Raw genomic sequence first — 25,649 nt, 5'->3', positions numbered from 1 at the left:
AAAGAGAGTCTTGCTTTTAAATAGGGTTAGATGCTCAAAACAAAAAGGTCATTATGTTCAACCACCAAGTAGCTGAATGTAAACAATTGGTTATCAATACCTTAAGTTACAATTTTTTGAATGACTTTAATTTTACATTTCAGAAGTGCTAATGTGTGAAGGGCACTTGCAAATTCTGACAGATGGCTCCTAATAACACTTTCTAGAAGATAAATAAATGAGCAGAAAGCCCCCTCCGCAGGGGTGTAGGAGTGGATCAGTAACACCACCCCTCGAGTGTGAGGAGTCGGTGGGAAGGTGCTGAGCCCTGGAACCTTCACAGAATGGCAGAGGATGCTAGCTGAGCAGAACAGAGGCTTTTGCTGTTCATCTGAATCCAGTCATGCTTATCAAGACAGGACTGACTGAGCTTTAGTGAAGAAACAGAGAGGGATGGGACCCATCATTCAATCTGTGACAGTAAGAAAAAAGCTTTCAAACGTAGGTATTACATCATGCTGATTTAGTAATAAATGCTCTTTTCATCAAAGAAAAAAGCTGGCATGGAAGAATTAATGAGTGAGTCACTCTCTATATTAATCAAGGTAAATGCCTATAATGCTACGTAAATACAGTATGCTAAACTATTTTTTATAATAAAAACTGCAGTAAAATAATAACAGCCTGCCTACACCACTTGTGTGGCAGAAGCAGCCAGTCAGCAGCACAACAGCAGCATCCGCAGTCCTGGGTCAATCTCTGCACTGGATCAGTTCACCCTCAGTTCCACTGTGCACTAGGAGCATATTAGCAGTGCTCACAACCCAATACACAATTCAAAGCAAGCTTACATAAGTCAAAGGAAATTAGACTTAGAGGGTAAGATGTTTTGAGTAGTTTTGTGTGTAAATCCCAAGGAAAAACATGACTACATGTTATATGGCTGCTTAGAGTGCTGTAATGATCATAACTGAAGAATTTCATTGATTATCCATGAAACATGTGAGATAGATGACTAATAAACACTGCTTCCACAAACCTAAACAGGAGCCAGGTAAAACAGCCACTATGCCAGCTTTAATACTAGAGTAAATGTTGAATGTTGAAATTGACCTCAGAACAGTTTATGTGTAACATAATGTAAAGTCAGTACTGTAAAAACACTGTGGGAATGTGACATTCACTTACTTTCTGCAATAATAGATCTTCCTGTCCAGTCATCATTAATCATCTGGATATTTCCAAAATGGACATCACTGAAAAAGATGCGGTTGGTCCCAGCTGTCTTTTGACTATAGTCAAAGGCCAGTGCTATGACATTCTTGAAAAATGCAGGGCTTTCAAAAGGCTGGACAGGTGAGTTCAGGTCATTCTCATCTGAAAGATGGATGCTTTTCAGTATAGTCCTTTCAGAGTAGAGTAGATAACCTTCATAGCGCTCACAGGCAAAGCCATCCTCTGCCAAGCGTCCATGGGCACAGGAGCAGGTTCGCCGACCACTGCCCAAGTGAAAGCACAGCTGCTGGCATCCTCCATTACTCCTGGCACAGGGGTTGGTGCCTTCAAAACCCAACACATGTTCACTTACTGGTTTGCCTTAGTTTCTGGCTCTGTGCAATGACGTTTAAATTGTAGGTGACTGTGCATAATTGCAGCTACAAATTTGCACACTGAATTATATAAAAGCCTTTCAAAATTAAGCACAGGCTTCAACAGTAAGAAAAAAAATATATGAATTAATAAAACTGTAAAATTGAAATCTATACCTTTTTCTCTGCCTCTAGTGAAGACCGTCACATCCTTCAAATTGACCCCTAGCCCACTCCTCAAGGTCACAGCTTCACTGGCATCAGTTTTGAAGCCACGTCGGATTGAACCATTGGAGTGGGCCCTAAACAACACCAGAATAGATAGGGTACAAAATAAGTGGTTTAAGTTTCATAGAAAAAAAAAGCATACTGTAATCTGACTCCACTGCATTGGGATAATGACAAAAGTAGACACATCATTTAATCTGACAAAAGCAAAGAAACATCCAAAACTGCAATCACTCTGACACACAATTCAAGCTGTTGAAGATAAAAACTATGATAAAGCTAACAGAGAATGAGATGACTGTTAAGACAAGTTAAAAAAAGAGATGTGTAATTAACTATTTAGAAACCGTTTCAGTAGCAGTAGCTTCAAAACAATCTCTCTCTGTTTTTGCTTCAAAGAGACGCCGACAGTGTTTTGAAGAACTGCAAGTGTATCAATATGCACAAAGTGACTTCATGAAAGGAAATAAGGTGTCATTAAAGTGAACCATGTGCGTGATTTTACAGATGGTTGAGGAAGGATCTGCCCTTGCTGATGACATTGAATTGTGTCTGGAGTATTTACATAAATAGGTGGTGACCCACGCCATGAGGAGCTGCTGTTATTAATATTTCACAAGACCTTTAAAGGGAAGGGTTAATACAAGGTTAGTACGGCAGGCCTTGCAGGCCAATACATGTGTATGTATTTAAGAAAATAATAAATTACCTGTCAGACCAGTAGATGTAAGGCCCAAACACAGCCACTGAGAACAGGTCTACGTTGGCCACTGACAGTACAATTTCCCGGTTCTCACCTGTCTCAAGGTTGATCCTCTCGATCTTATCTGTGCGGGCGTCGCACCAGTATAATGTATTTTCCTGAAGAAGCAATTTTAAAATGCATATCGCACAGCAAACCAGTTAGGCACAGAGTATGATGAGGTAGGAGGCACAGTAAGTAGTAATGGAGTGGAAGTGGTTGATAACAGTATGTGTTTGTCTGTGGGGAGCTGTACCTCATAGTCTATGGAAATTCCATTGGGCCACATGATGCCTGAGTTGACCAAGGTAACCTGGTCTGAACCATCCAGACGGGAGCGGCCAATACATGGATTCTGGCCCCACTCAGTCCAGAAGAGATACCTGGACAGCAAAACAATACACACAGTGTGTCCCTTGATAAAAACAACTGCAGTATAATTGAAGCCTCTAACCTAGTTGGTCTGTGTTCATTGTACAAAAATCTAATTTTATTAACAATCTTCATTAATGAATGATTTTTGCAATGTTCATTTATATTAATTTATGCGACAACTTCTAGCAGGACAGGGAATTTTACAGTTGAACAATAAACCTTACAATCCCATATGAAAACAACTGTATATTCTGTGCATGTGTTTTGAATGAAATTTGTAAACACGTTTATTTGCTTGCTATTCATCGTAATGTTTTTATAAGAGCTCCTGCAGGGTAATGTACTAAAACAGGTCTTCTGCCTAGATTACGTTTTTTTGAGATTGTTGTATCACTGTTAATAGGGATTCCATTGATTACAGCAAGTAGTATGCTGATATAATGAAGGCGGAAGCATAAATATACACATTTCCTACCCTTTCTGGGGATGTACGGCAATGGCCCTGGGCTGATCAAGTCCTTCAGATATGACCACTGAGCGGTATGCACCATTCAGACGGGAGATTTCTATTAGACTGAAACCATGGTCTGTCCAATACAAATTTCCTGAGTAGAAAGAACCGATAGGTGTGGAAATACAGCAATTTATTAATCATCAAGGGCACAAAATATACAATAAAGAGCCATTTTTAAACTATATATAAAAGTACTAATCCAGTAAGTATATATATATATAAATATATATATATATATAAATATTATGTATATAGTACTAAACTCCTGATTCCTGGGAAGAGACTAAACTAACCAGCGATCCAGTCAACAGCAATGCCTTCTACACGGCTGATACCGGTAGTAATGATGTCTTCTCTCCAGGTCTGATCACGTTTGGCACGGGATATTCTATTCATGCCCATGTCTGTCCAGTACACAGTGTCATTTCCTGCAAAACACACCAAACAGTTAATGACAAGCGCAAATGGGAGGATTAATGTGGCTGTCAGAAAAGTATTTATGGCCTCAAACAAAGCACCTCATGAAACCACATTTTATTGCAGCACAGCTCATTTCACCAAATACTGTATGGGACTATAAAGTATGGTGGCGAAAATACCACAGTACAGTTCAGTCACAGGTCTCTGTTGACATACTGTACAGTGCCTGGACAGGAAAGGCAATTGTCAGCCAAATTTTACAGGCAATATATTGCTTCATACAAAACATGGTGTTGCGAAAGCTGTTATGGATGCTCTCTGATTATACAGCCAATTACATAAGCATATTAAATAGTGGGTAATTTATTTATGATGCAATGTTTAAGTGCATCACTGTGCATGCCTGTCAGTTGGGCTCAGTACAGACTGTTAGGAGGTTAGGGGGTGTTATATGTTTATTTGCACTTTCTTGTTCTCACTGCCTTTACACCCTTTTTAAGTATCTCACATATGACAGGGTACAGCTGCAGGCCTTTCATCTGTTCTGCTCTGGCAACCTGGATTCTATATTGACATGTAAATGCTGTGTGTGAGCTACTGTATCAGACACTTCTTCTGGATGGGCTTAGTAATGCATTTGCATGTTCACCTGCACAAAGTAACAAAAGGCAGAACAATCAGCAGTCCTGTTCTGCACCATGGTTTGGTCTATTTAATGTTTGGATTTGGCTTATTTCCTTTTTCCCCAGATAGCTGTTATGTGAAGAGAAAAGCTGTATATGTAAAGTTTAGTACAGAAAGTGGATATACAGTACATATACTGAATGTAACAGTTGGCATCAACATTCCTCTCAGCTGTTTTACAGTGACTACTGCAAATGTACTGTGTTAATTAGAAGAATGACCTTTGAGATCATCTGAATACCCACTTCCAGATTCTTGGATGTTTTGAATGTACCAAAACTACATGTAGACTACTTTAGTTGTTACACAGTTATGCCAATTACTCCTCATTCCCCAAGTGAAAAAATAAATATATATATATATATATATACATACTGTACTGTATATATATATATATATATATATATATATATATATATATATATTGTATTGTAATATATTTTTTCTAAAAGTATATTGAGCATACTTTTTAAATGTTAAATTTCATTATACTTGAAGTTGTGTTAAAATGAAACTAGTTAAGTTTTGTACAATTGTTTGTACATGTACACTGGAAGCTGCACTATAAATCTGCTTTAGTCCATTAACAACATATTTTTCATGTATTATTGGGCATTTAAGAAATTATGATTACAGGGCTCATTTTCAGAAAAAATGCCAAAAATAAGCTTTATGTACTTTTTCAAATTTCAAACATCATTCTATTGTATTTCATACATGATTAAAGTGAGTTCAGACAATATTTCAAGTACATTTACATTGGCTGAAAGTGTATTAGCAATACACTATAAGCTTGATGTCAGTATATACTTTCTTACATGTGCAACAAGTATACAGGAAATGTTTCGAGTATATTTTAACAGTAGTACACTATTTTGGTAAGCAAAAGTACTCAATAATACATGACCCAATATGTTTTTAATGTACCAAATCAGATCTACAGTGCAGCTCCCAGGGTATTAAGTGCAACTTAATGGGTTTTATTTTAACACAACTTCAAGTAATAAATTGCTAATAAAATTTAACATTTAAAAGGTTTACTCAATATAGTTTTAGAAAATATACAAAAATATACATATATTTTTCACTTGGGTAGGAAAGGGGTATTTTGATTTGAATGCTTATTGTGAACATATTAATATGCTCATAATGAGACATTCAAATTCTTGCACTGCCTAAGTGAGGTGCATCCATATGGTAATTATGACTTATCTGGAGGTACTTGGTACTGACAACATTTCATGGCAATCAATAGTTGTTGAGACACTCAAAACCACAAACCTCAGTGTGGCACCAAAGTCATCAGGATCAATCTAATGCAAACCATAAATATCTGTGCAAAACTTTGTTTATGTCGAGATGTCTCACAGGATGCGTTCTCTAGGCACCATTTTTTAATTTGAATGATAATTCATCCAATAGTTTAATTAATTCTGAACCGTAGTGGTGCATTGCTTAACCAATAAACCATGGCTTAAAAGCAAATGACCTCTGACCCCCAGTGACCCTGCAAATAGTTCTGGCTTTATATTTGGGTGAGACACCCCACTGGTGAATAGAATTTTATTTGTGGTAATCATAGCATTGAAAAACAACTTTTAGAAAAAGTCTTAAAAACATCTCCATGCAAACAATATCAGTCTAATCCCCTTTGTTGTGGATAGTATTCTATCTTTTCATTAGATAATAGTCTACAGATAGTAGCTCCTCTCAAGAGAACGGAGGTCTGTTGATCTGCCTCTGGCACAGTCAGTTGGTTAGGAATATTAAATCAGTTTTGGTGACCTTTTGTATAAATTTACATTTCTTCCCCTTCATTTTTTTGCAAACCTACTAGGAAAAGTCATGTGGAATTAACCAAACATGCATTTTTTTATCAGGTGTTGCTTTTTTAAAAAAGAACTGCTGCAAGTCCTTAGTATATAAAGCCTTGTGTGTGTGTGTGTGTGTGTGTATGGTTTGTTTGAGTTGTGCATATGCAATTTCCTTTACACAGCATTCACTATCATGCATCAGCTGCAACCTATTACATATATGGAACACTACCAGCCAATAGTATATTCATAGCATTTGTCAATGTAATAAATCTTTCATTTTTATCATATACATTATACAAAAGGAATAAGGGATGTGGCAAATGACAGCACAAGCCATTGAGTTCATGCTTTGCAATGCATGTTACCATACCCTCATTTGATAAAATATCTTGGGAATTGCTTTGCATTACAATTGTTTCAGGGGCTTGTGAAGAGATAGTTTGATGTTATTCATGCAGAGGTTCCCCTGTAATGGGAACTTATTATTCTTTTATCTACACTGCAGTCCACAAGAACCCAGACCATTATTCAAAATGTTAGAGCCCAATATAATAAAGATCCCCCCCCACTTATTGTTTTAAGATTGAAAAGAAGGAGAAAGTTCATTACCCCTAACTCCAACAATGTTACATAAAGGATTTCACTCTAAAAGAATTTTTTAAATCCTTGTACATAAAAATCTGCAAAACTAGGAAATGTACAGTCGAGTAGCAAGTCAGGGGGATATATATACACCAACAACACTTTTGAAACTCATCAGCTGGTTGAGGCATGGTGTTCGTAGTACAATTCTTATATTTTACAGTACATTATTGAATTGAATTGTAGTTTAGAAATACAGTTACATTTATACATTTACTCTAACATTACCACTGCTATGAGTCATGTTGGAAGTGTATGGTTTTCTATGTTTGCTTTTTATTATCTCCCTGTATGTCTATTCGCTCCTTGGGTGACCCGGAAACCATTCCAGTCCACCTTCATGAAGGATGTCTCAAGGCATACTGTATATTACTCTTTGGAGGTTGGAGGAGCAAGGATGTTGCCCTGAAGAGACATGAGCAAGGATATAAGAGCCCACCCCTCACAAAGTCTTTCATTGGACTGACACATCCCTAATTAGAAATTTAATTGGACTCTGCAGCTGATCAGATTGATCTGATACTATATCACAATAGGTGTTTCAGCAATAAAAAGCTAATTCAACTAATCTCACCACCATTTTGTTAAAGTATTTTAACTGTAGATCTAATTATTAACAAATATTGGTCTGAGGTTTTTAGATATTATCAACTACCATAAAATATTAGTAGCAGGTGCAGCTAATGTCTTTTTTTTAGCAAATACACAGTCATAACCTCAATAATTAAGAATAATTTAATACTTCAAATAACTTTCAAATTGAATTTTCAATGAATACAGGCGCATCCATCTACCCATTATCTCTATCCATCCATCATCTATACCTGCTCATTCCTATTTAGGGTCACAGGGATCAGCTGGAGCCTATCCCAGCTCTCTTTGGGTGAAAGACAGGGGTACACCCTGGACAGGTCACCAGTCCATCACAGGGCCACATAGAGACAAACAACCTCACACACTCACACTCACTCCTATGGGCAATTTAGAGTCACCAATCAACCTGACATACATGTTTTTGGACTGTGGGAGGAAACCAGAGTACCTGGAGAAAACCCACACAAGCACAGGGACAACATGCAGACTCCACACAGAAAGGCCCCTGCTGGGTTTCAAGCCAGGAACCTTCTTGCTGTGAGCCAACAGTAGCAACCACTAATCCACCATGCTGCCCAAATGCAGATGCAAATAATTAAAAAAGAGAAATTAAATATTACAATTTTTCAGTGTCTAACCTGTGGTTGCACCACCCCCACCTTGAATCACTGCTGTATAAGCCTGTAATGTGTTCTGCTAGGAAGGGGATGCAATCAGCTACTCACTGACCCCTCAGCTGCAGTGGGTGGAGTCTGAGGAGCAGAGGGGTCAGGTAAAAATAGGACTCTTGTCTCTGACCTCAATGAAGAAAAAAATGAGGAGATTGAAAGACAGGAGGCTAGACCAAGCACAACTTGAAGATTCTGACCTTTTTACCTTGATGATTGATTTAGGGTTTTAGGATGTGGGGCCAGGGGTGCCTTGTCTCATACACAGATCCAGTGTTATAAAAAGTCCAGTATTTTGATAGATGGTGGTTTTTAGATGACTGCTGGCAGGACTGGTTTGAGACTGCTTCTTTGCTTTCATTTTTTGCTTGACATTCGACCCTGGACTCGCTGATTGCATTTTAAACTGAAATACAAAATGATATTTTGATTATTTGTTTAACTGAATTTTAAAGCAGCTATTCTGGGTTAAATTTTCAGCATTTCATCATTTTTTTATGTTGCATTTTAAACAGTCATTTAAATAGTTGATTTTGGTTTTGCTATTTTAATTTGCTTATGACTGCATGCTTGACATGTTTATTTTACTCATGATTGATTACAAATTCCTCAAAAAACACTGATTGCTGATAATGTCTTGCTCGTATTTTCTATGAGGATTGATTTATTACAAAACCTTGATTTAAATTCAAGTTCTTGATGTGATTAGTTTTTCATAGATTAGTTATCTTTGGCTAATTATGTGGATTGATTGCTTGTAGCTGTCATTTTTGGCTTAGTCAAGTGGGAAGTCAACTCATAGATGCATTATGCATACATTTAAATTCTGTATTGAACTAAAAGCATTTGAACTAAGTGTATACTCATTAGTATAACCATCGCTATTTCCACAAGTTGGCTGCTTTCCCTGGTCCATTTTTTTTCTGTTTATTTAAGGGGAAGCATGCAGAGATATCTCACATTTACATAAAGATAACTGTTCGGTCTGATATCTCAAAGAGAAAAAAAAGGCAAACAATTGTTTTTCATAGTTTGATGTGCTTTGATGTGCAGGTAAACTAGAGACAAAAGCCATTAAAAAAGTGTGTGCAACAGCTACACATTTCAAAACCAAACTCACCAGGAACAAAAGACTATATGTACATTTAACCATATGTCAGAACCCCCCCCCCCCAAAAAAAAACAACCACCTTAAGCTTTAGTAGATCTGAGGCATATGGATCTGCTGTCTTATACTGATGCTGTGACTCAGCAGTGTTCCTCTGTGTGGTAGCATACCTGCATGAAAGTCAACTCCCACAGCAAACAGTGTTCCTGTGATTGGCATAAGGGCTTCACTGTTGTCATTTGGGTCAAGGGAGATTCCACGGATTCCCTCATGGATGGAATACATCAGAAATGAGTCAACACCTGAAGAACAACAGATGACACATTTACACAATTACAAAATCACAGTAAAACACAAATGTTCTATGATTTAGATTGATCATATACGCCAACACATTCACAGTGATAAGTGCAGTAAGATTTCAAACATATTTTAGAAAGGGATCTGGAAAATAAATGTTGATAGAAACACATTGGCACCTGTGCACAAGTGTTTGGAAAACATACCTTCACAAGACATGCGGTCGCTTCGCAAGTTGTAGCCAACAGTGCAGGAACAGCTACGAGTGCTTTCAGAAGTGGGAAAACAGAGCTGTGAGCATCCTCCGTTGTTTATCTGGCACGGATTTCTTCCTGAATGTTAAGTAGAACAAGCAAAACCAGCAATAAGGTACAATCTGTGTCTGTGAAAAGTCAGTGTCTTCCTGTGTTGATATGCGTGAGCCTGCTTACCTTTCTGGCCTTCCCTGTCGTACACTTTCATATGAACCATCCCACTAGTCTTGTTTCTCAAAATCACAAGATTTCGACCATCTCTCTTGGTAACCGTTCCCAGCTGTGCTGATTCCTCATCTGCCCACCAGAGTTTGCCACCTATAACGATCAGTGTCATTCCCTTAAAAAATATCTGCCCTCAGATGCAGATTCAGTAAAGCTGCAATGCAAGGACAATCTAAATCTATTTCATTCAGGTCATACTGCAGCATTTTGTCTTCTTTATTGACAAATTCATACAAATCACACTTTGACTCAAACAAGCCTTCAGAAATACTACAGCACAGTCAAATACTGCCCTTCAAACAGTGTTCTCCAGTTTACAGTTTGATCCACCGAGGCTAGCACTCTTATAAAGTAAAACCCTACATTAAAACATTCTTTGAGCTGATTTGAAATTTAAGTTTAGGATATCCTGTTTCTGCCCTACACACTTGCTGATGATGATGTCTGCATCTTGCATCTATGAACCATACTCATATTTGAGAAAGGTTTTTACTCCAACAAAGGCTCTTGAGGCATTTGTCAAAATTAAGTGAAATGGGCACAACTGTGATTTTCAATACTATGTCTATGAATACTGCACTGTAAAATAAGGGACATATATATATATATACTGTACATTTCTATACACATTCATATACTTATCTCCTTTCATAATAAACCAGGTAACTGGGGTAGAGATGGATCTGATTTTAGTGTCTTCTGTAGAAGCAAAAAATGGATCATTGCACAGAGGATGTAAGGTTTCATACAGGTAAAGATACATTCATATATGTGCACAGGTAAACAGGATCATCTTCATCAACAAGACAAAAAGAAAAAAAATCATGATCCTTTATCATCTTTTGCAAGCATAGAAACCCTCCACTATGTGCAGCAGCAAATCCTTGCAATTATGTATATATAAATATATATATACATATACATATATGTATATATATGTATATATATATTATGCCATTTACAAGTAATGTGCTAATTCATTCAAAATAAAAGCACACACACACACACACACACCCACCCTCACACACACACACACACACACACACACACTTCCCACTAGCATTAATAGCTTCAGGCTCAATGTCATCCTTAAAGGGAACATAAAACCCGTTTCCACAAATCAGACAATTTCCCATGAGTGAGAATGACAGTCTACATGCAGTTTACAAAGCATTTGACCCTAGAGGGCACGCTTGCCTAGATTAGCTTTGCACCCTGTGTTAATTTAATGCCGTGAGAACGCTGGGTAGCTGGGATTGCTTGAATGTAGCACATCATATTTAATTTCCACCACAACTGCTGGTTTGGTTCTAGGCAAGTCAAGGCTGATGGATCACACAAACTTCTAAATAGAAGCCTTCACTTTTCCCTCAAGCCTATACAATTATTACAGATTCCTAGAACCTGTGTGGATGGACCATGTGTAACAGTGTATTCATTATATGTTTTCAAAACCAGCATGAGCAATCGCTACAGCATGCATGCAAAATGAAAAAGCCAAAAGGAAATGGAAAAGGCGAAATGTCTGATTCCTGTCTGGGAACTGCACTCCACAGATTATCACTCCAGTAAAATAACCTGTGCAAAGCCATTTTCATGAATGTGCTGCCCTTACCTGTGAGGTAACTGACCATTTCAAGAAACTGATCAAGCAATCAATCATTTATATTTATTGGTTAGAGATGAATCAAAACCTCTTATTTACCCAAACCCTGCTGGCAATACTTGCCAAAGCATGCTTTTACCCGAAAATTCATATTGCAAGTTGTCTTTAGTTAACTAAACACAATTTGCTGAGTTAGTAAGACAAAAAAGAGAGGTTTAATAAACTTTGTGGTAAACAGAGTGACCAGTCAGCAAATGCACTTAATTGTAGATGCAGCACTTTATGATTGCAGACATATAATCTGGTAAAGAGTGAAAAGAGGATAGGAGTATCAGTTTAACATGAGTAACTTGATATATGTTTGATATTTCACAGATCAACATATACTCTAAGAGTGTGTAAAGTCCATCATCTGCCAAGACTATTACTAAAGCAGAGACATGTCATTGAAATAGGTCTTATGAGTATTAAATGCATTTCCATGCTTGCATGAATTCAAGTTTAAATATACAAATCCTCTAGATCTTACATACTGATTATAGAAATTTCTGCAATGAATGTAATGCTGAAGCACATTCTCTATTTAACAAAGTGCAAATATAATGCGGTGCAGTGCTGTTCATTCTAGCATTCAAAACAATTTCCTCAACATAACAAAATGTCATTAATTGTGATTGATGGAGACTCGGAGACATCATTTCACTGTTTTGCTGTATGTGCTACTGTGCAGGAACCAAGCCATTAGTCTATGTCACCTTGCATTCTAGCTCCCATTTGTGAAATGGAATAATGAAGTCTCTACTGTCCATATAAAAGCAGTCCTCCCTAGTCTTTAATGTAAGAAATACCTATTAATTAAAATGAACAAAAAACGTGTGTCTTAGAGTTATAGAATACCAAGAGCTTACAAAACAGTTATTCTGTAAGGCAGTAATTGATGCACATGCTGACAAATACCCACCAAAAAGGAAAACAAAGTAATGGCAGCCATTATTAATAGCATGTTTCAAGGCCACAAAGTATTACCCTGACAACTCCCTTAACCTTTTTTTTTTTTTTTCCTATTAAAATAACACTTTGGTTGAGAAACCTTTTTAATAACATCCACTGAAGTTAGGGTTAAGACACAGGGTTTAGAGTTTTTAAGAATTCCTGTTTTATTCATAGTACATGTAAATTCCCCTTTCTCCAAAAGTCATTATATAGTTCAAATACCTTTTGGTAAACCACAAATAAAATATCTGAGTACTGTAAACAGAACACATTGGAGTTACTGAACTTTACACACTATTTGGGTATCAGAACCAGTATGAGTTTTGGCTAAACTGATGGATAAGAACAAGTTTTTACCGGTTCTATTGGCAGCTTGTATGTATGTAGAAAAAACGGAGGGGAAGGAAAAGGAAAAGATGAAAAAAAGGTTTGGAGAGTCAGGCCCTGCAAGCTAAATAGGAGATTTCTTTCAAACCACATTGACTTGAATTTCAGCAGATTCCTAAATGAACCTATTACTTGATGAATGGTGTGACACATTGGATTCAGCATTGATACCAAGAATCAACATGTAATGAACATCCTGCTCCTTTTTCATTACAAAAGGGACTGAGAAAATCAATCATCAATCACTGCTGTGCTGTGTTTTAATTATCTAAAAGCCCTGCTTCTTCACACAAAGTGAAACGCACCTGTTGAATGCACGGCCTAAATGGCTCCATTCTATAGCCACTTAACTGGTTAAACACATAATCCCTGCAGACTCTGACTAATCCCCAGTGGCAATCTGATACACTTAGAACAAACTCCACTCACCCATCACAGCCAGTGCTGTCCCTTTGGCTAACTCCCGCTTTAGAGTCTCCAGCACTTCTAGCCCACTGCCATCCAGATTGCACCTGTTGATGGTGCCATTGGCTGAACTGATCCAGTAGAGTTTGTTGGCAACGTAGTCTATGGAGAGACCTGCGAGGAAGAAAGGAAAACAGAGGATACCAGGTTAATATTCACTGTGTTTGGATTTGCTATAATGCAGATCGTGAACCCAAAACACAGCAGGATTTTTAATATCTTCAGTATATTCTTTGTAAGATTGTGGCCTGACAAAGATCCATAATGGATTGAAAGATTATTTATTGTTATTTGAATAGTTTGGCACCTATAGAAGGGATATGCGTATAACAATTTTTTAATCTATATCTTCAATATAACTCATCACCAGAGACAAACTCACGAAATAGTAAATTATCTGTAATCAAGAGTAGGTAAGATTTCAACCCTACTTTGTATTGTATTCAGTTTCAGTTGATCAGCAGTTTAACAGTACTCAATCAACAGACTGTAAAACTGCATTGATGTACCCTTTATGCAGTATAGAGACTGTATTTTCTATTTGGCTGAAACAATATGTCTATGTGTTTGTGGGCTCATATTTGTGGGACATCTCTTTATAGAACTCCAGTTTGTATGAAAAAAGAACAAGAAAGAGACTTTCTACTTTTGAATCTATTGTCTGACTTACATAATGGTTTTTCACACATAGAATATCACTGTTAATGACGAGAATTGAAAGCAATTTCATTTGTGGGCCTCTGGACAACTCATTGTCTTTCACCATGTGCTGGATTTATGACTGGCAGATTCACAGTCACAATGCATCATTAATTTCTTCTTGTCCCCAGGTCTACCCCATAATTATAAATGAAGGCAGTGAAATACAGTGCACTCTGCTATCTGAAATTCTGACAGGCTCATGAGGAAGAAGATACAGAGTGAAAACAGTGTTGTTTAGGTGACAATTCAGGAGTCTGACCTTGAGCTGTGTGACAACAGCTACTAGAGATATAGACCAGATGACTGTTTTTCCTAAACCGAGCTATAACTCACTCAAAATCAGGCAGTAGTGCCTACTCAGTGGTCCTAATGAATTGTGGAGATTGACCTCTCTTAAATGCCGGGCATGTTAGGACAGATTGCTAGATTAAAAAAAAAAAAAAAAAAAAAAAATCACATTAGCCTCATATCTCAACAACCTAAGATGCTCTTCTCCTGAGATGCCCTGTCTACCCTGTATACAGTCAACTAGGGCGATGCAATAATGCTGTGGTTAACACTGTCAATCTCTCAGCGAGAAGGCTCTGGTTTTAAACCCAGTCTGGGCCTTTCTGTGTGGGTTTTCTCTTCTTCCTCCCACTGTCCAAAAACATACAGGATAGCTTGACTGGTGACTCTAAAACACCAGTAGGTGTGAATGTGAGTGTGACTGATTGTCAATGTGTCAACTCTGTGAGAGACTGGCAACCTGTCCAGGGTGTACCCTGCCTCCTGCTCAGTGTAGGGAGGGTAGGACTGACTCCACCCCGCAATCCCCAATTTGATGTCCCATTTCATTATATTAGTATAACATGGAATGACAGTATAAAAAAAGACAAGCACTATTGACCACATTGACCAGTAATGATTTAGAAAGAGTACATTATGGAAAACACTTTTATCCAAAGCAACTTACAATAAGAAATAGAAGAACAATAAGACTTTTATCAGAAGCGAGAGAAAAAACATTTTTTTACTGTTTTTTTAAATTTTCAAGATCACACAAAATCTTAATTAGACAACATGTATGTCAGAGAAAATGGATTCTTAACTATTAAACCTTTTGGTAGGAGCAGAAAAATAGAATGACTACCCTTTTAAAAGAAGTGAGCCTTCCCTTTCTAATTGCAAATGTGTCTCTACAATCTACAAAAAAAAAACAACATCTCAATGTCCATACTTGTGAGTGCTTGAAAAGACAACCCGATAGTCTGTAAAAAAATAAATAACTAATAATCTATGGAGTGAGAAAAGCAGTTCAAGTACTATTGTAGAGCCATATAGCTTTGCAAAGGTGACAGTATCAACAGTGTACAATTGATGAGCCAGAACACATGACCTCATCACACACTGAGGAAGGCAGTGCTAGACAGATAGATGTGGGAGACACTGGGCTTGAGAAATACAAAGACCACAAAAGCCACTACTATTACAAAGCAGTTATACAGTAAAACAACCAGTCTGACCCACAACATCATGCAACACTATAACCTTTTACTCTGTATTTGCAGACTGATGCATGTTAAAAGTGCATTTTAACATGTGCTTCATGGAACATTCAGGTGAAGTTATACCATATAAGCAATGTGCTGTATATCAACACCATGAAACTGTCTTGTGTTACTATTGTGCTTCACTCAAATTTTAGGATTGCAAGACTTGCCAACCCTTGGCCGCTCTTTACTAGACAGTTTGGAATCTAAATCTAAGGAGTCTGGTGCTTTCTTTTACACGTCTTGTTGCAAAAACAGCACTATTGATGAGGTGGGTGTCCTTTTGGATTCTTGTTGACATTGTCAAAACAGAGAAAATATCAGCTGGTACAAACATCACATATGATTCAGTTTGTAAAAGTCACTGCATGTGCATGCATGGAAATAAACTGATTATAAACAGATTATGGCAAAGTGAGATTATTACAGCTTTCAGGTAAACACCTTTATTGGGTTATCTTCATCAAATTATGGTTCAAATGGGGAATTACCTCAAATGAATTTGGAATGAAGTGAACACAGATGCAAAGTGGTGCATGCAGCAGCACAGCTGTTGATGCTGGAAATTTTAATTAAATTAAATTATCATAAACTGAATCCATAACCAAACAAAACTGACAAGTTCTCTGTTTTCTTTCTTGATTTGTGCTACTAAGATGTTTGCAGCAGGATGTCAAATATCCTTCCAGACAGTAGCCCGATCTTCAGACAAATCAAGCGCAATTGAGTTATTGCAAATCATGCAGTGTGGTTGTTTATGGTCAGATCATGTCAAATTATAGAATGTAAGAATATTGAGTGTAGGATAAACTGAACAGCGAGAACTTAAAAATAAATCTCATTTTAACATGTAAACAATCTACTTGGCTGAGTCATATTGGAGGTACTGTACATCTAAGTGTGAGGTCTGTTTAATTACTGTATCCAGAGCTCTCATACTGACCTACAGGATCCCTCTGATTCTGGTGGAGGACCTTACTGTTACTCCCATCCATGTTGGCCATGTTAATGGTGTTACCATCTGTCCAATAAATTTTTCTGTGTAGAAAGGTGTGAGGTGATTCAATCAATCACAACATATAATGAAGTTTATAACAATCAATAAGATAAATGTTATACTATATACTTAAATATAACTGAAAATTGAACGTAAGATGGTAGATTTTGTTCCAGCTGTTAAGCTAAAACATGATCCACTTACAACAAGACTTTGACACCTCTTTAGTACAGGTAAGGTCTGTTGTCAGGTTTCCTAATAAGATGCACTGAGTACTGATGAAGTGCACACACTGCTCTAATCTACTTACCCCTTGGTAGGGTGCAATACAAGGCACCTTGGCTTATCAATACCATGGATGATGGAGGTCTTCAGGGACCCATCAAAGCGAGCCACATTGATTTGTGACTCGTCATTTTCAGAGCTGAGCCAGTACAGGTTCCTGGAAAGCCAGTCCAAAGCCAGACCGCGGCAGTTCACTATGTCTGTCAGGAAGGGCATAAAAAACTGTCACGTCTGTGTGCTTTACAAAGCTCTATAATGGAAATAAGCAGAGGTGAATTGGCTATATTTGATATAAGCAAACTAAAGGTGAGGATACTCTTCAATGAGTAACACTGTACCTTGTAGTCATGTCAGAGCCAAAACAACATAACTCCAAAACAAAAATAAAGCAAGGCTCTCTGGGAAGATTGCTTTTTGACTAAATACTGCATTCAACTCTTAAACACGCAGAATCAATAGTTTTAATGCATACATACCCTGCAGTGTACACCACACACAGCTTAAAATTTTGTGTAGATGTCTGAAATGCTCCCACCTGCTGAAATGATGGTCTCAAGCTGGGTGCCATTGATGAAGGCCCGTTTGATGGTTTGCGTTTTGATGTCAGCCCAGTAGATCCTCTCCTCCTGGGCATCATAGTCCACCACGGTGACATCATCAATGTCTGGCACTGTTAAGGCTGTCATGACGTTCATGTAAGGGTTGTCAATGTCCACACCTCTGATTTCAGACCGGCGCACATACAGGAGGAACCTTTTCAGCGCTGGTGAGATAATTTAGAAATCATTTGAGAAAGTGCACCTTTGTTGACCTTTTTTTTGTCAGATCCAGGTGAGCGTCTGATATTAATTGTCTGTGTAAGTGGCTGGTGTAAATGTCAGTGTCAATCAAAAAGCAGAAAAAGAAAAAAATTCGAATCTAATTCCCAAATCACCTGTCCTCGTGTGTTCGTGAAATCCTATATTTTCACTCAAACGACATAAGAAGAAAGCATAAAAATGGGGGAAGGTGTTGCTCACCAAAGCAAGATTGTTTGTTGGTTGAAAGCTTCATAAGGTGTGGACAGCTGCAGGACACAGTGCGGTTGTAATTCATGAGACACAGATGTGAACAGGGACCACGTCCATCATTCTCTTCACATGGGTTTGAGGCTGAAGGGAAGAGAGGAAATAAATAGAAACAGGGAACATATCTTAACACTCAGCATAAGAGTTTAACCCTGTTCATATTCCATGCCTTCACAGTATGGTCCCGGTCAAAATTGACCCGAGCCAAGAATACCCTCATAAAAAGTGTCTATACCAAATTATGAGCTACTGGTCTTTTTAAAATGTATTAATAGCCTGTCTGACATTAAAAAATGATTGATTCATCTTTAAACAATGTTTCATAGAACAGGTGGTGTATTTGTTTTAGGTTTAACACCACTCGTTTTTGGATAAAAACATCTACAATCACACAATGTGATGTCCTGTTTTATCTACCTGTCTTTTGCCATAAACTGAGTGACTGAAATGTCAGCTCAGGCACCTTTATGAGCTTATGACCCCCTCAACCTCCCTTTTTATCTCTTTTGATTGAATAAATTGATAATTCTTTTTTTTTTTTTGCTACATTGCAGGTACTTGTTTTTTTTTTTTTTTTCATTGTTCTCAAATGTCAAAACGGGTCAAATTTGACAAACCTTCCCATAATGAATAATGATCCTTTACTCACAGAGCCAGTAGCAGGAATATTGGGGAAAGGAGCATTTGATTTTGGGGAATGGGGACAATGAATTGTAATTTGAATTTTGCTTTGAAATCTAGACCAACATACTGTATGTTTAAATTGTCAGCAGTGTTGAATCCTGTAGTGTGGCTGCACCTGCTGAATGACCACTCTAATGAGGTGAGCCTCACTTGTTGCTGAGCACTTCTTAAAAATTTTCTTAAAATATTTTAGCAATGTCAGTGCTGTGGAAAATGTGAAAAGAGGTCATAAAAGAACATGAGTCAATTAACTATGTTAGTCATATGGGTAAGTTAACAGCTGAAAAGATAAAAAAGATAACTACCCAAGGAATTAGACCGTTGCCCTTAATTTCCTCGCTAAAACTCAGATGATGAAAGAAGTTCACTTGTCACACAATAAACCACACTCCTTTGACTTGGCCAATGTTATCTATCACATTCACTAATTGCTAACCTGCTGCTTCATACAGGTCAGCACATTTGTTGGCAAGGTGCTTTGCCAAGTTGGATGTGTATCAGGTTTGAAACATCTTTTACAGATGGGTTTCCACACACTTGCACTAACTGGCAGGCCTTGTAGTTGCAGCCATGCATCTTTTTATTTATTCATTAATTTGTTCGTTTGTTTTGTTTTGTCATGAAAGCTGCCTGCAGCTTGACATGATGCAAAAAAAAACCCCAAAAAAAACGTTAACACGTCCACTGTGCCTATAGTGGAAGCAGAGCACTGCACACACAGTGCCACCTGCACTGTTATAGCACTGTTATTGTTTTTAGCTGCCGACTGTTGCAATACCTAACTACCTAGAATTGTGCAATTCTATTGTTAAAAATGTTACAAAGTGATGACATTAGGTTTTACGCTTCCAGACCATATTCGCAAAGTTAGTGATATTACCCTATATACTGTAGGTGCAGCTCTAAGCAACTTCCTGGTGTTTTTCAGTTGTACACAACTGTGAGATTGGTTTATAGGAATGTGTAACAGCACTTCTAATACACTATACACTGCATATAAATATTGCCAACAAAACTACAGTGTACAATATTTTATCTGCAGTTTCAGCCTAGTGTGTGGTGTCAAAAATAATAGCCTATAAGAGCAGTCTGAAATGCAGGAATCAACAGCATTGTTGTTATTGCCACTCAAACCATTCGTCAGCAATAGTTCAACAATGTGGCCACAGTTATGGGATATAGAAGGGCTTGTTTTAAACACAAAGCAACAATGTTAGATTTATAACATTTTAGTAGAGTCTGATTGATCTACACTGCAGTTTTCAGTTGGTTTTGTGTTCATATGGGTCTAAAGATGTAAAGATGTAGGGAAATAAATTACAAATTATAAAAGTCACATTAGTATTGGTAACATGTCTTTCTCATAAATCATAAATATCTCTGTTACTTTATTACTGCTGGACAACAGAATACCTAGTTATTGAATTTATTAGTCTATCCTATTCAGAATAAATTACCTAAAAAAAAAAAAACTTAGGAATGTCACCCACAGTTCAATCATTTCCCATCAGGCTGCAATCACATTTCATGCATCAAAAACATCTATTTTTCTATCTGCTGTGGATCATTCATGTCAAACAAGCTCATTCAAAGTTCATTTCCCAGACTCCTTCAGTAACACACTGGAGAGCCACATTGCATCACAAATGTAGCTTATTTAAGACAAAAAAAGTAATCCATCTCTACTAGCTGGAAACAGCACCCAGTTGACTCAGTATGCTAATAGGAAGGAATCACAACAGCGCTGCATTCACGTGAGTCATGCTCTTAAGGGATGACAGGCAGCAACAACAGAGCCAAGGTGTTTCTTAGCTCTAAACTGTCAGATTTCTTTTCAATAAATACATTAAAAATATGCCCACTGCTATACCAAAGAAATGAAAACAGTGGCACTCCCTAAAAATAAGGAAAAATACTCATTTTCATTCACAGAATGAACTCTAGTGATGGTATAGTTTAGTATGCAAGTGGTTCCTTTACTGACAGAACTACAGTATATAGAGTATGGTGTGCTTATTTGTTTCACACCCTGTTAAATTTGTCTGCCTGCGAATACGTATGTTTTTTTTAAATGGCATAAATATTACATTGTGTTTGCAAAGTTTTGCAGACATTAAGCATAACAATTATGACAGCAAAAGCACTAAATGAATTATTCCACTTCTGCATTCATTCAGTTCAGGGAACAGAATAAATACAAGGAAAAAATACAAAGGTTATGTACTAAAATTGGTACAACTCCATAGTGCCAAAACATGTAGAAAATGACACACTAATTGCCTGCTAGTAGACAGATTATACTCAAACCAGACAAATTAGTGAACTCATTATTTTCTGTACTTTTGCTGTTAATAATAGTGCAATGAATAAAGGTTTCTATAATTAACTAATTATCTGTTATAACTTCGAGGCCTTGGGGCTATCAATCGACCTCCTCATTTGAAAATAGTTTACCCATTTGTATGCTAAAACATCTCCTTGCCTTTCAAATGTCATACAAAGCTAGGGAGGATATATTTGAAACTTGACAATGCAGAAAAAGACCAATTGTGCTAGAGACTGCTCCATCAATCTCCTGGTCTAGGCACACATGGCCAAATAAATACTTGATCAATTTAAACAACCTATTTCTGAACAAAAACAACAACATAGAGTGAATTGAGAACAGACTTTATGTTATGCCTATAAAGTTAGGCACTATATCTTGCAAGCTGATCCACATATTATGAAAATTGGCATACATACAGTAGATAGGCCTATAGGCCTTCTGCTGGACATCACAATTGCAGTGTAATTTTGTGGTCAGATTTTTGGCTTACTTAGCTTCTCACAAAATTGATTACCTATTCCACTGTGGCACTTACAGATTCAGCACTGTTAAATGAAAAGAAATTGCTGGAAATATTAATGAAATTTCAGAACAGTTTTCTCCATTTCCTTTCATCATAGCACAGTATTCATATTGCTAATTGACTTGACTATTGCTTATACTGCAAATATTCACTGATGAATGAGGTTCTCATTCTGCAGATCTCACATAAATACAATAATAAAAAGAATAAAGTTGTATTATAGTAGTATGAGCCATTTGCATGATCTGTATGGTGAGACAACATTTTCAGAGGTACCATTAATTCAAGCTAGCAAATTGTCTGCATGAATATCATGCCATGTCATATGATATCATACAATACTTGACATACAGTAGTTGATTGACAGGCCAAATGGAAAGAGGCTGAAATTAAATACTGCACATTTTGTATTTATTTATCCTTTAGCTAGATGAGAATAAATTCTATTTTAAAAGACAATGTATTTGCAGTAAATATCTAGTGGCACTGGAGGATTAAAGCCATTTGTGTTCAGTTCTCACGCCGCAACTATGTCCTTTTTTGAGCCTAAGCCAAAAAATGAAATATCGCATATAAAATGATTATTGTTCTTGATCCTTTTATTGCAGCCATAATCTGGGTCTGTTTTGAATGATAATACTTTAGAGAAGGTCAGTATTTACCTAACTCATTCAAAAAAATAAATGAAATAAAGATGTTTTTATGTCACAGTTCTGTTTTGTATGCACTCCTGATATGTTACTGAAAATGTTACTGTTCTTCAACTGTTTTGATTTTGCTCATAACACTGGTTTCTTTTATAGGCAACAAAATTTTACAACAGAAATCTCAAATTGAGATACTGAACCAAGGTTACTAAAGCACAAACATGGTACAAAGGTAAGTTTTTATTTTGCCTCACCTATTGCTTTTTTGGGTTACTAAAGAGAAAGCAGGGCCTGTAGTAGTACCTTTTGATAAGAAAGTGTGGAGCCCAAAGACCCAAGACTGAACCAATTCTGCATCAAAGTTGTTTATAATGGCACTAAAATAATTTTTCTGCAGAATAAATGTAATCGAGAAACACAAGCTAAAACACACTGAAAGTGTCCCACTGCCTGAATGTTGTCTTTTAAGGGATTAAGGATGATATACCGGTACATGTACACAGATTCATTATGAGAATTTCAAAGAGTGTATAGCTACAACTACTAGATGGCATGTCAAGTCAGGTAACACACTCCCATGAGCAAAGCTCACAAAATATAAATAGACTCCAGCCAACCTAGTGAATTGTGCTTTTTCTGTGAGTGAGTGAGTTCTCCAACAAAAAACTCTTCTCACCTTGTGGCTGCCTGCTAGGGTGGAAGATCTGCAAGTCAAAAGGCTGAGCACTTGTCTTCTGTATGACTGTGACATTTTGCCCAGACCACTTATTGGCTCTTGCCAAAGTGTTCGTCCTCCAATCAGTCCAGTAGACATTGCCTCCAAAGAGTGATACAGCGAAGGGATGGGACAGGTATTCGTGGCCCCTGAGGATTTCAATGACCCCAGTACCATCATAGAGTGCAGAGAAAATGGCGTCGGAGCTGTTCAGAAGAGATTAACAGAAAAGCCCATACTAAAGTTTAAACTGCTCTTCAAATGCTTTGAAAGGGGACAGGAGAACTAGGCAGATCAAAGTAGAGGCCACTGATGGAGCTACTAAATTGTTCAAGGCCCACTTAAATCTAAATATGGTCATTGTACTAAGACCTCTAAATATTTAATATCCTCCAACCAATATTTAATGCTCAGTAGGAGACTGGAGAGTCAAGTAAAGGTTTTACTAAGGGAATGCAGAATCCTATGCAGTATACAGTATAATATCATATATGTATTACAATTTATAAAAAGTCTGAATGCATCTACACACAAAACTTGAATGGTGTACCGTGCATCTGTCCAAACAATCCTCTTTTCCAGATGATCCAGGGTCAGTCCGTTAGGCCATGCCCCGATTTCCATATCCTTAAACACAATGTGTCGACCCCCACCACTCATTGAAGCAGCCTCGATTCGAGGAAAAGATGCATCCCAGTCTGTCCAGAAGAGGATCCTTGAAGCAGAAACCCAAAATGACAGCAGTATTGATTATTGTCAGATTGTTTGCTTTTTTAAGAAAAAGAGATACACAAATTGCAAATGGTTTTGGAAAAGCCCCAGCAAAGAGGTGGTAATAACCATATGAGAGCAATTTTTTTAGGCATTGTACTTATTTGTCAGTGGTGTTACACTGCAAACCACAGTAATTACATATATAATGTTGCTGTGTATGCATTAACTCAGTCAGTAATGATGATGACTGTCCAAGAACAGCACCAGCGATCCACTGCAGCCCTCAACATCTGCAACAGGCCTTGAAATGGGAGGCCATCTGTGTTATTATGACTTTTCACAGCTCAATGAGGCCTGGAAATGAACACTGTCATTGATGTGACCATCGACAGTGCCCTGAGTCCTACTACAACCAAGCACACATCACTTTTGTCCTGCCCTGGTCAACCAAGCCAGCTCAAACAAGAGAGAAAGTGGGTGCCCCAGCTTAAATCACATACTGATGACACCAAAACAGTGTTAGGAAGAAATATCTTTGTCCAGATCAATAGTCATATTCATTTGATAAGTCCTCCCAGATCAATGACCCACTCCTTTGAGTGGATTCCAGTAATTAAATTAGAATTATTGCCCTGGAATCGAAATTTGCCTTTAGGCACCAAAAGCACCCATTAATCCTGTTCTGCACAGCTATAAAACATATCATCTTCCCAAATGTGAAAAAGTACTATAGTAGAGAGTGCATGAGCAGATTACTCATTTCTTAAGAGCGTTAAATTGATTTTACAAATGTCTGGGTATTTCTTTAATCTGAAATATACTAGCCACACTGGCTAGTCCTCAACTGCATTAATCCCAAGTAAGCACCAAAGTTACACATTAACAGCAGAGAATTGAACTGGTTTTTGCATAATTTGCACTATTATATATAACATGCTAAACTCAATAAAAAACTGAAAGTATAAATTCTCCCAACTGTTTTCTGCATTATCTATAAAGTGAACAAAAAGACAATTTCTTTGTCATTACTCTCCATAAAAGTAATTAAACAATTTTATTTTATTTTAATTTGTCCTGTGTTGGGGTCCATTGGATTGCTGTCTCCCTCAGAGTCTCCCAATCAAGTACTAACCAGGCCCATGCAACGGGGGAAAAGGGGGGTAAAAGTAACTATACTACAAATTCATTCATTTTGTATATTTTAAAGAATAAATAATTTATCAAAGGGTAATGTACCTGGATGGGCAAAAGAAAATTTAAGCAACATTTTATAACATAATGATATCTGTGTACATGTACAGGTACATCATCTTTAATCATTTAAAATACACCATCCAGCCAGTGGGACACTTTCAGTGTGTTAATAGTACTACTTTCAGTGTGCAGCTTGTGTTTCTTGGACTATCATTTAAACAGCGTTCTGCTCAGTCACACATGAGCACAAGATGAATTTGTTTTTACCACTTGATGGAAAACATGCAGGCGACACTGAAAACAGAGATGTTGAGTTAATGCTGAGACAATCCCATAAAAGTGAGCTGTTCTGTTAGTGGGGTCTTGAACAAATTAGGTGCCACATAGACCTCGATTTCAAACTTTGTGAATTAATGTAACATTTCACTGCATAACACTGGAGATAAGTCACAATTATGGCCCCTACATAGTGCAAGAGTAATATGCACAGTTGTTGTAAAACAATATTTGCCACTATCATCCATGGGCTATCAAAAGTAAGACATCCCATTTTTTTTAGAGGTTGAGTGCAGGGTAGTGTTGTTTAATAAAGACTAAAGTAATGATACCTTTAGGTGCCTAAAGGATCCAAACATCTTGCCTAGACCCCACTCTTCTCCACCAGGGTGCC

At 37.3% G+C, this 25,649-nt stretch overlaps 1 protein-coding gene across 1 annotated transcript in view; it reads right to left on the bottom strand.

Moving 5' to 3' along the window:
* The window catches only part of lrp1bb (low density lipoprotein receptor-related protein 1Bb), a 236,311-nt gene that overhangs the window by 71,631 nt on the left and 139,031 nt on the right, over window positions 1–25,649 (bottom strand). Inside the window, exons 26-41 of the mRNA XM_026295401.1 lie at window positions 23,622–23,786; window positions 23,033–23,277; window positions 18,126–18,257; window positions 17,642–17,869; window positions 17,132–17,306; window positions 16,768–16,862; window positions 13,555–13,704; window positions 10,092–10,232; window positions 9,867–9,992; window positions 9,531–9,662; window positions 3,721–3,855; window positions 3,389–3,518; window positions 2,795–2,921; window positions 2,506–2,657; window positions 1,746–1,870; window positions 1,168–1,539 (exon numbers count right to left, since the gene is read on the bottom strand). Coding sequence (XP_026151186.1) covers window positions 1,168–1,539; window positions 1,746–1,870; window positions 2,506–2,657; window positions 2,795–2,921; window positions 3,389–3,518; window positions 3,721–3,855; window positions 9,531–9,662; window positions 9,867–9,992; window positions 10,092–10,232; window positions 13,555–13,704; window positions 16,768–16,862; window positions 17,132–17,306; window positions 17,642–17,869; window positions 18,126–18,257; window positions 23,033–23,277; window positions 23,622–23,786 — 2,630 coding nt within the window. The remainder of the gene's footprint in view (window positions 1–1,167; window positions 1,540–1,745; window positions 1,871–2,505; window positions 2,658–2,794; window positions 2,922–3,388; window positions 3,519–3,720; window positions 3,856–9,530; window positions 9,663–9,866; window positions 9,993–10,091; window positions 10,233–13,554; window positions 13,705–16,767; window positions 16,863–17,131; window positions 17,307–17,641; window positions 17,870–18,125; window positions 18,258–23,032; window positions 23,278–23,621; window positions 23,787–25,649) is intronic.

Source organism: Mastacembelus armatus, chromosome 21 (assembly GCF_900324485.2).
Source record: "Mastacembelus armatus chromosome 21, fMasArm1.2, whole genome shotgun sequence".
NCBI classification, from domain to species: domain Eukaryota; kingdom Metazoa; phylum Chordata; class Actinopteri; order Synbranchiformes; family Mastacembelidae; genus Mastacembelus; species Mastacembelus armatus.
Note: the sequence above shows the minus strand (reverse complement) of the source record. Positions and strands in the feature narration are given on the sequence as shown.